General features: G+C 52.5%; 1 protein-coding gene across 1 annotated transcript; it reads right to left on the bottom strand.

The window, feature by feature from the left end:
• Nucleotides 1-1,422: 1,422 nt before the first annotated feature.
• On the bottom strand, nucleotides 1,423-4,008 carry NGB (neuroglobin). The gene is made up of 4 exons (XM_042871567.1): nucleotides 3,905-4,008; nucleotides 3,527-3,638; nucleotides 2,547-2,666; nucleotides 1,423-1,892 (listed from the first exon to the last, which is right to left on the bottom strand). Exons 1-4 carry the CDS (start codon nucleotides 4,006-4,008, stop codon nucleotides 1,746-1,748), a joined length of 483 nt encoding a protein of 160 aa, XP_042727501.1. The 3' UTR covers nucleotides 1,423-1,745.
• Between the last annotated feature and the right edge of the window lie 6,030 nt (nucleotides 4,009-10,038).

The raw sequence follows: 10,038 nt of genomic DNA on the forward strand, positions 1-10,038 counted from the left end.
GAGCACCCAGTGGTGTTACCTCAGAAAAGCTGGTATAGGGTAAGGGATGTCAGATTAGGTGAAGAACTGGAACATTTAAATCTAGCCCAGCAAACCCCTCTGTCATCCTTTGTTAAGCTTGCTTAGGCCTCTCAAAATAAACAGGCACCCCAAAGGGCAGAGACTGTCGATTGTTCTTTATTAAACAGTACATCTGGGTATAAGAGGCACACAGACTAGTTTGTTTCCCCTAGGAATTACACAAAACATGGCACAAAAAAGGAGTGGAAGCTAAAGGACAAAGGGACCATTTCTTGCAGTAGCACACACTCAATTCCTCACACACGTGGCTATGTGCCACGCAGGTTCAGAACATTCCTGCCTGTGGTGCTGATGCCCCAGATCAGGGCTGTAACAGGAACTGCCCCATTCCCCGCCTCTCCTACTCTGTATCAGACTGCAAGAGCACAGCCTGGTATCCTGGGGAAGATAGCATGCATGGCACATACGGCTCTGCCCTGACACCACTCCCCTCACAATCAGGGTCCTTGCTGTGTGCTCAGCACAGCCACCAGCACCACAGGGCAGGGGACAGGAATGGTGACACATCTCATGGATTGCCCTCCTGCTCAGAGGGAGGATAGGTCAGCACAGGAGGGACAATCACAGCCCTGAACACTGGCCTTCTCCTGCACTGAAGAAGTGAAAAAGGGCACTGGCTGCAGATGAGCATTTGCTCCTTGTCCTTACCCTGGGATGACTTCCCTTAAAGATGACCTTCTCCATCGAGATCAAGTTCAGCTCCCTTGGAGCACATGGGTTCTGCCTCCCAGCCATTTCATTGGTAGCTTCCTGGCAGGTGCTGTACTCCTGCCCTAACATGGCCCTACCTGCTCAGTGTTAGCCGTGTGCCTTCTCCCCTCCACGGTGACTGCATCTCAGGTATGGCAGAGTTATTTCTGCAAGGTGAGGAAGCTCTGCAGATGGGCACTGTGTGCAGATAGGAAGCACTCCAGGTCCTACCCCCGTAAGCAGAAAAATTACAGGCATTCTTCCCCTGGCCAAGAGCCAGCATCATTTCCAGAAGCCGTTGCCATGACATGATTGCAACTTTCATTGTTATTTTAAGACATGATTTCTTGTATTTGCTTCATTCTTCTCAATACAAAACATTAAATAGCCACTGCTGCTGGTGCACTTCAGCCAACTCTCACACATTAAAATCAACTGGCCAAGTCTACAGGAACCCTTCTGGGCAGCAGCCTACATCACTGAGAGCAGCCTTACCTTGGTATTAATGTGATCCCCCACCACTGGAAACACTCGCAGGGAACACACTACACTGCAACCAGCCTCACACAGGAGAAGGGCAGAGGCGCACCAAGATCACTGCCCATGGTGATGCTGGGTGAAGAGAGCAGGATGAGAGCTCGCTGTGGGGCTTGAGAGGCTCTCACCAGCAGCTATCTTATGGGGATGGGCAGCAACAAGAGGGTAGAGAGCCAGCAGAAGGCCAAAGCACAGCTACAGGTGCTGGCACACAGGAACCTGGCACTGGGAAGTGGTGCTGTGCTGGACACTCTGGGCTACAGAGAGATACCCTGTGGCCACCAGGAAAAGCAGGGACATGGCAGCGTCAAAGCAAGGTGAGATCACGAAGAGAACCCAGCACATGTGGCTGGAGGAGGTGGGCTGGTGCATAGAGACAGACAGGTGGAGAGAGGCAGAGGGGTGAGTGCTCGTCCTGTAGAGGGCCAGGCCTAGGGCTAGTCCCCCTCTGGGAGGACCTCCCAGCCACGCTGCATGGCTTTCACCACCGCACTGTAGAGTTTGATCCAGGCCTCCCTCGCATCCGGGCTGAAGGCAGCACCTAAGCACTTCTCCAACATGTACAGCAAGGACTCACCAACTGTCTGCAATCCAAACAGAGAAGTGTCAACTCAGTGCTGGGGAACAACAGGCAGATCCCTTCCCTCACCCCCGCACCACTTTGGGTGAGAGACAATGGTGCACCAAGCCATCGCTCTCTCCAGGTGGAGAAATCATAGAATCACAGAGTTGTTAAGGTTCGGAAAGACCACTAAGATCATCTAGTCCGGCCATCAACCCAATGCCACCATATCCCTAAGTGTGACATCTACATGCTTCTCGAGCACCTTCAGGGACAGTGACTCCACCACTTCCTACCTGGAACGGGCAGCCCATTTCCAGTGCCTGACCACTCTTTCGGGATGAGGAATATTTCCTAATATCCAACTTCAGCCTCCCCAGCACAACTTGAGGCCGTTCCCTTTCATCCTATCACCATAACCTGGGAGATGAGGCTGACCTCCACCTTGTCACCTGTTCAGGGAGTTGCAGAGAGCAATAAGGCCTCCCCTGAGCTTTCCCTTCTACTGACTGAACAGCCTCTGAACTGCTTTGCTCCCCTCTGCCCTCACTCTCCAGGCAGGAAACAAGGGGTGCTCAAGGGCTTCCCAGGCCAAGCCAACATCTCCAGTGGCTCAGAATTGGAACCATCAAGGATTGCACAAACAGCCATAGTGGGATGGGAGAGTACACCTCACCGAAAAGGACTCAACCTTCACACCAACTGCTTGATGCTTCTTGCCGAGGTTGCAGAGGTATTCTTCCAGACAGGGCAAGTCGTCTAGGTGGCTGACAGCTGCATCAATCACCAGCATCACCTGGGGGAGCACAGCAGCTGCACCACATTTGTACAAGGCCAGCCCCTCTAGCTCACCCTGCTCAGCTCAGCAGCTACCACCACCTCCCAGCACAGCAGAGGAGCTGTTGGCCTCCCTTCCCAGAGGAGAAAGTGGAACCTCTGGAAGTTGCCAGGATAGTGCAAAAGCATAGGAGACAATGCTAAGGTAGGCCAAAGTATTTTGAGGGGAGGTGGGGGAGAGCCCAGCCAGGAGATCTGCTCTGGCAATGCACAAATGGCAGTGGGCTCCCAGAGGGATGAAGAGTCACGTGGGAGCAGAACAGAGTTAATGAGGGATGAAGGGAGCAGACAGAACAAGTTAGGAGAGATTAAAACCTGGGCATGGTAAGCCCAGCAAAGGCAAGAGGTGATAGAACCGCACTCTATAATTTCAAGAGGCAAATTATCTCCAACTAGAGCAAAGAGCTATTTCAGCTTAAGGCAATAAGAGCAGAAATAAAGATGGACGTTGCTTGTTCAGTAAGCAGAAAATAGCAGAAAGCCTGCAGCTATCAAGAAAAGAGCCTCTCACAAGGAACAAGGCCAGGCGAGCAGGCGCTACGCCGCTTTAAAGATGGAGGTTATAAAGGGTGGTTTGAAGATGGAGGTTATGGGGTTACGAAGGCAGCACAGGCTGCACTCTGTCCCAGCAGGGCTGCTCCTCCGGGCTCACCAAAGGGCTGCGCTGCGTTATGCCCAATTCTTCCTGTACGCGAGCTCCCGCGAGGCAGCCTCAGCACCGCTCCTTCCCCGTCTCGGGGACACAGCAGTCCTCCCGCGCGCTCCCATCGACTCCTGGCGGTCCCGAACCCACCCGCGGATTGCCACGACCCCTCTCACCTTTCGGATGTGATCCAGGAACTCGGGAGCAGCCAGGCACTCCTGGGGGCTGGCAAACTGCTTGCAGTTGTACTGGAAAAGGGGCAACAGGTCAGGGTCCAGATCGAACAACCTGCAACGGCGGGAGAGAGGCCCCATCTTCTCTCTTTGTTGGCTCCATTCGGAGTCCCGCTCACCCGCCGGCAACGGCGTCGCAGCCCGTAGGGAAGACGCTGAGATGCGCACGGCAGAGTTCGGCTCGGCTCCACGAGCTCCTGCCCGGCCGCAACGCGGGGCACCGCGCGGGGCAGCCCCGCACCGCCCGCCGCCCCGGGGATCCGCTCCTCCTGTCGAGCACCCCGGGCGCGGAGCCACGCTGCTTCCCGAGCCCCAGCTCACCTGGAGAAGAGGACGACGCCGTTCTGCACCGGGCTGCCGCTCACCCGCCGCCAGCTCTCCCGGATCAGCTCCTGCTGCGTGCGAGACAGCATCCCGCTCTCCATAGCGGGGCGGGGAAGAGCCCGCCCGGGGAACCTGCCCCCGTCCCCGCCGCCCGAGGTTCGCTCCGCACGCAGCGGGGCCGGCAGAGAAGCGGAGCCCGGAACGGAGCGGAGCCGCCCGCCCTCCGCCCCCCGCCGTGCACCCGCGCCCCCCCGGCCGGGCGGTACCGCGCCGAGCTGCCCCTCGGTCACCGCTGTGGGCAGGTGCCGCTCCGGCGTCGCAAAGAGCCTCTGTCATTTCAGGGTAATTAACGGCTGAATCCTGCGAAGGTATTGGTACACAGAGCGGAGACCAGCTTTGTCAGACAGGTTCAGGGTGCCCAACTTCTCCTTAGAGAAGAGAAGGCTCCGGGGAGATCTGAGAGCAGCCTGTCAGTATCTAAAGGAGGTGTAAGAAAGAAGGGGACAAACTCTTTAGCAGGGTCTATGGTGATAGGACAAAGGGAAATGGTTTCAAACTTAAAGGGGACACTTAGACTGGGTAAAAGGAAGAAGTTTTTTTTACAGTAAGAGTAGTGAAGGATTCAGGTTGTCAGTAGGTGTGATTGGTGCAGTTGAGGTGAGGCTGGGTGGGACTCTGAGCAACCTGATCAGCTGTAGACATCCCTGTTCAATAGAGAGAGCTGGGCTAGATGGCCTTTTAGAATCTCCTCCAACTCAAGTGTTTCTATGATGCAATGAACTTCTCTTTATTGCTCAGATAAAGGTAAATGATGTGTTTAATTTAGCCCAAGGGAGCACAAAGGAAACTCAAAGGAGTGTAAGCAAGCAAGGGCTCAAGGAGCGTAGCAGAACCCAGGAAAGAAGAGCAGCCCCATGGACAGGAGTTGCAGAAGGATGCAAACACCACAGAAGCACCAATGTCACTGAAACCCTTGCCCCACTCTGGAATAACAACCGTGCTAATCTTATCTCACGTCCTGCTGCAGACAGTGGCCTGGACCCCAACCCAGATGCACCTTGACCCAGTGCAAGCAGAATGGAGGCTCTCTGCCTCAGAGCACCACCATCCATCTTTGGCAGGAGGCACAGCACCATGCCTCAGCTCAGCTCCAACACCCAGGGCTCTTTCTATTCATGAGGCAGCCCAGTGGCAGGGCCATAGAAGGCAGTTCTGGGACCCAAAGCCCTGCCCTGCTCATATGGGCTCCTGGAGCCCTGCAGCCTTAGGGCAGAAGGGACACAGTGCTGGGTACAGAGAGCTCCAACCTAGATCCAGACTTTCAACTCCAGCAAACTCACAAGGGAACCAAGCTCCTCAAGGAGACTCCAGCTCTCTGGCTGAGGAGCCAAAAGAAAACCTCAGTTCTGCTTTGAATGTCACTGGTGTAGCAATTGACCAGATCAATACAATGAGAAAATCATTACAACAGAGGTGTGATGACAGAAGGACCAGCACACTAAAAAGGTGCTATAAAGGAAGGAAAGAAAATTGCTCACCCATATCAGAAGATTCCAGATTCACAGGGGAAAGCTTCACCAAGGAGGAATCTCCAAAAAGAGATCCTTCCCCAGCAGCAGTCAGCCCTGAAATGAGGTCTCGGAGAGGTGCAGCCAGGCTCCACCCCTTCTGGTCACACAGCTGAATTGCCTTCACCTGTGCCCCAGGGCTGACCGGGTTCTTTCCCCAGGTGCTCAATCAGTGGTTCGGGCTGTGACTCAGCAGTTCCTGTGCAGAAGGGAAGCACCTAAGGCAGGCTGCTGGAGCTGAGGGATCAGCTGATGAGTGAGATGGGCACAGGGAGTACAAGGCAGGAGATGAGCATGGTGAAACAGGGAGACAGCCTGGGAATGCTGCCTCAGTTTTGGTTGGGACATGGAACACCTTTCCCTGGCTCCACGCAGGCACTGTGCAGCTCACACCCCAGAGCAACAGCTCCAAGTGGAAGGAGCATCTCATATGGCAGCACTAAATGCATGACCACGATGGCAGTGGGAAATGACAGCTCACTTCCCCTCATTGTACCTCCCTCCCTGCCATAGACGGTGGCCACCTGCTGCTGGCACAGAGCAGACTTTTGTAGCAGCAGCCCCTGCCCAGCATGCCCAGCCCACTCCCATTGAAGATGGAGGTGCCCCAGGGGACAGTGAGCTGGTAGGGCTGTAATGTATTGCTCAAAAAAAAAGTAAAGTAAAGTAAAGTAAAGTATTAAATGTAAAGTATTGCTCAATGAGGGCTAAGAATGAAAAGGAACCAACCAGTTCCTTATCCTTCAGTACTGGCTCCCTTAGGATGGTGTGGGGACACATCCAGGAGCTGTTCCCTGCCCTCTGCCCAGCAAATCTATTCCCCAACATTCTGCTCTACCTATTGAAGGGTCTTGAGAAGACAGCAGTACTTTTCTCTACCAGCATACATCCTCCAGCACAGGAGCAGGGAGCTGTCAGGAGGGATGCAAGGTGGGAGAAAGGAGGGACTTCAAGTCTCAGAAACATCCAAACATCATTTACATGACTTAAAGTGAGGGCCCAGGAGACACAGCGCTGCTTCTTGCATGCAGAGCAGCTGCTCCCTCACAGCTCTGGGGCTGTCAGAGGCGTTTCTGAAGCTGCTGCAGAACCACAGTGCTGCCAGCACAGGCTGAGTTCGGGGAGGATCCAAAGAATAAAAAAAGAGCAGGAAAGCTCCCTCCTTGTTCAAGTGGTTAGCTAGTCTTGTGGCATAAGGAAGCCCCAGGATGTGTCCAGAGGCTGAGTACTACAAACACTGCCATGTCTGTGCATTTCCTGCCATGGTCCCAGCTCCCTGAGCTCTGTGCAGCCAGCCCAGAGCTCAGCTCTTTCCTGAATTGTTCTTAGATTCCTGCAAGACCTCCCCTGAAGCTGTGAAGAGTGAAAAAGAACCAGTTCAGCAGCACAGGCTGCTCCAGTCACCATCAGGGTGCCTGCAAAACAGTGAGGCAGATGGCTGGCAAGGGGCTCTGACCTTCAGTAGAGCTCTATTGTGCTTCAGAAGACTATGTTTATGCTGTTTAAAATTTGTGATGGGTCTCTATCTAATTTACAGTCCCCTTCAAAGTACAGTACCATCGCTCTCCTTGCCAAGTGTCACTGCCTCGGTTTACCTACAGGGCTACTGTGACACCACTGTTGCTGTTCTAACAAACCCAACCCCTCCTCCCCCTCCTTTTGGGCTCCTGCTCATTTCCAATTCCTTACCCATTGAGTCTTCATGAATAGTGCTGCTCTGATCCCTCTACCCTGGGCTCCTCACTCACCGTGCAGCCAGATTCTTGGGCCTCATTAATCCCCTTTGCTACTCTTCTTTCCCATCTCGAACCACAGAGCCCATAGTCTCCTCCTCATCCCCCCCTCAGGCAGGAGCAGGAGGCATGCTATATTTCCAGCCATCTTCTTACACTGTCCCTCAAGCCACACAGCTCTGTAGCAAAGCAAACCACAAAATAGTTACATAACAAGAAGCAAAAAAGACACAGGAGAGAATAATTTTCCCCATAAAATGATTAAGGCAACAGCTGTAGAGCTTGCAGGCAGTGCTAGGCCTGCGGGGAGAACAGGGCCACAACCCTGGCCTTGGAGATTTCAGTTGAAGGAAGGGGAGAGACAGAGAGGAGGAACAATGCATGGGAGAGAATGCAAGAGCAGAACAAAACAGAAACATGCTTCCTGATGTCCCTTTGATACTGGGCATCCTCAGGTTCACCCCAGATTGCCCAGGGCCTGGCTGGGGAGAAGAGTGTGCAGACAGGTGAAACCCAACCAAGGCTGACACACAGACTTGTCTGCCTGACATCCACCTGCCTGAGCACTGCTGACTTCTGAGGGGTGTGGGCAGGTCTGGCTCCTGCAGGCGCAAGGACCTACCTCAGCTGTTAGTCACTCACCCCCTTGTTAGCACCACTGATAACCCCGAAGAGGTGCCCCACCACCAGGCTGGAATCTCACCAGAAACACGCCTGGTGGCCTGGCAAGCACGACAGTGCCAGTAGCCACCTGGCTCCCGTCCCACCAAGGGACAGCCACAGGGGCATGGGCCTCCACCTGCCACCCTCCCACCTGCTCTGGATCACCTACAGTTGCTGACACCAGCTTGCTGCAATGAGCTGCTCTCCCTGAGGAACTTCCTCTATGCCCTCCACTGGGCTCACTCCTCTCAGTAGTGCTGTCGGTGTCAATATCTGAAACATTTGTTGATCGTCTCCAGCCTCTGGTCTTTCCTTCCTTCTTGCAACTCACATGGACACCACTGACCGGGGCATCTCCTGCCCCATCTGTCCCACAGCAGTCTTCCCTGAGCACAGCACTTTTTGCAGTGATTTATTGAAGCAGACGTTTTGCATTAGTTGCATCCTGCCTTCATGCGGGGCTGTGTGAGCGTCATCACCTTTCGGCTCTATGCTCAGCCATCTGCTTTCAACACAAACCCCATGTGTTGTGGCTTCTGTGTGTGCCACCCCTCTCCTGAGGATCCTTGTGGCCTTCCCCTCCCCACCTACCTCAGCCGTTCCAGTTTTGGTCTCTGTCACAAATGCTCTCTCGTTCAGTGAGAAACTTTGCACCTGCAAACTGCAGAGTCAAAATGTGCGAGTGCTGATGAAGTACTTTGGTTCTGTCGTTAAGGGAATTATGTAGTTGTGCCGCATCATGAAGTACTTTCCAACCCATTGGGAACTACGTTGGATTTTGAACAGCCATCATTAGCAATCCAGACTCAAGCCCAGCAGGCACAGACAGCCTGCACCCATGAGTCCTACAGCTCTGCCTGAGGAGACCTCCAACCTACTTGCATTGCTATCATTTAAAAAAACAGTAACAATCCTTGGAATAAACAGAAACTTCATCAGATTTACAGAGAAGAGAAATGCATTAATACTCCAAGAGGCCAAACAGGATGATTACAAGAAAGAAACCAACTGACCTGATAAAAACCAGCACAGAGAAAGTAGAAAGCTCAGTGGGGAGGTTATAATAAAAGCAGTTGTGGATGGGTGCACAACTTCTCAGGGATCTGCCTGTCCATACCTTCTCCTCTCTGCCAAGCAGTGGTCTAATTCTCAATCCATCTCGTCCTACTTACAGTTCCTTCTACCTTTGATGCTCCTCATTACACCCCCCTTCTGTGAAGCAGTCCTCCCCCTTCCATATGACACCTTCGCAGCCCCTAGTAGCGCAGCAGTTGTCACTCTCTGTACGCTTCTGTCTTGTATTTGAAGTTGATGAAAAGCTTCTCTTTGGCTTCTTTGGCACTTCCATCCCATGCTTTGCTCTGGGATGGCCAGCACTTGTGCTCCCGTTACCTGTTGTTTAAATCTCTCTCCTCAGAATTGCTTCCCATGGGATTTTGCCTGGAAGTTACCAGATTATTGAAATTCATTTTTCTTCAACTGCAGTGGCTTGTTTGGGTTGTTCTCAAACAGTTCATATATTTCACAGAGACTCATCACTTCACGTACGTTCTCACTCCCACCTCAACCAGCCCCTCCCTTTTTGTCAGCTAGATTCCTTCTTTGCTTTGTAGCCATATAATTATCGTCCCTAAAGCATGTCAAGGGATCAGTTGCAGACACATTCATCTGAGCAAGAAAAAAACTCTCTTTCTGGTTAGTGGAGAAACACGGACACTGCTGAACTGCCTCATCCAAAACTACAGTGAAAAAAAATCAGACAAGCAGAGCCCAAGAGCTCCCTTTTATCAGCTGCAGGGCTGCAAGATGATGAGCTTAGGGTGAAATCTGGGGCTAATACAATGGCTGCAGGAATGGTAAACATGGTAAACAATTTCCAGCAATCACAGCACCCAATAGACTATGTCTATTTAGATACAGCACAAACTTTCTTCTTTCAGATGATGTATTACATGGGCCAGAACTACATTCAGAGATGGCATATTAGAAAACAGAAGTATAAGGATATATACGCCAGTACTTGGATGTAAACCAGGAAGATGGGGTCGGAATCATGAAGATTTCTTTCAGCATATGGAATTTGGGAGTGCGATGTTGGAAGGCATTGTACAATTTGGGAAACCATATGGGTAAAATGAAGAAAATGAGAAAAGAGGTACAGGAGATT

Source organism: Lagopus leucura, unplaced genomic scaffold (genome assembly GCF_019238085.1).
Source record: "Lagopus leucura isolate 7727_CA_CO unplaced genomic scaffold, USGS_WTPT01 Super-Scaffold_1, whole genome shotgun sequence".
Taxonomy (NCBI): domain Eukaryota; kingdom Metazoa; phylum Chordata; class Aves; order Galliformes; family Phasianidae; genus Lagopus; species Lagopus leucura.

Coding starts and splice junctions, on each gene's coding strand:
- NGB (XM_042871567.1), bottom strand. CDS start 4,008: ATGGAGAGCGGGATGCTGTCTCGCACGCAGCAGGAGCTGATCCGGGAG. Junction 3,639..3,904: donor GGCGTCGTCCTCTTCTCCAG/GTGAGCTGGGGC, acceptor CCGCCGTTGCAG/GTTGTTCGATCTGGACCCTG. Junction 1,893..2,546: donor TGAAGGTTGAGTCCTTTTCG/GTGAGGTGTACT, acceptor TTTGGATTGCAG/ACAGTTGGTGAGTCCTTGCT.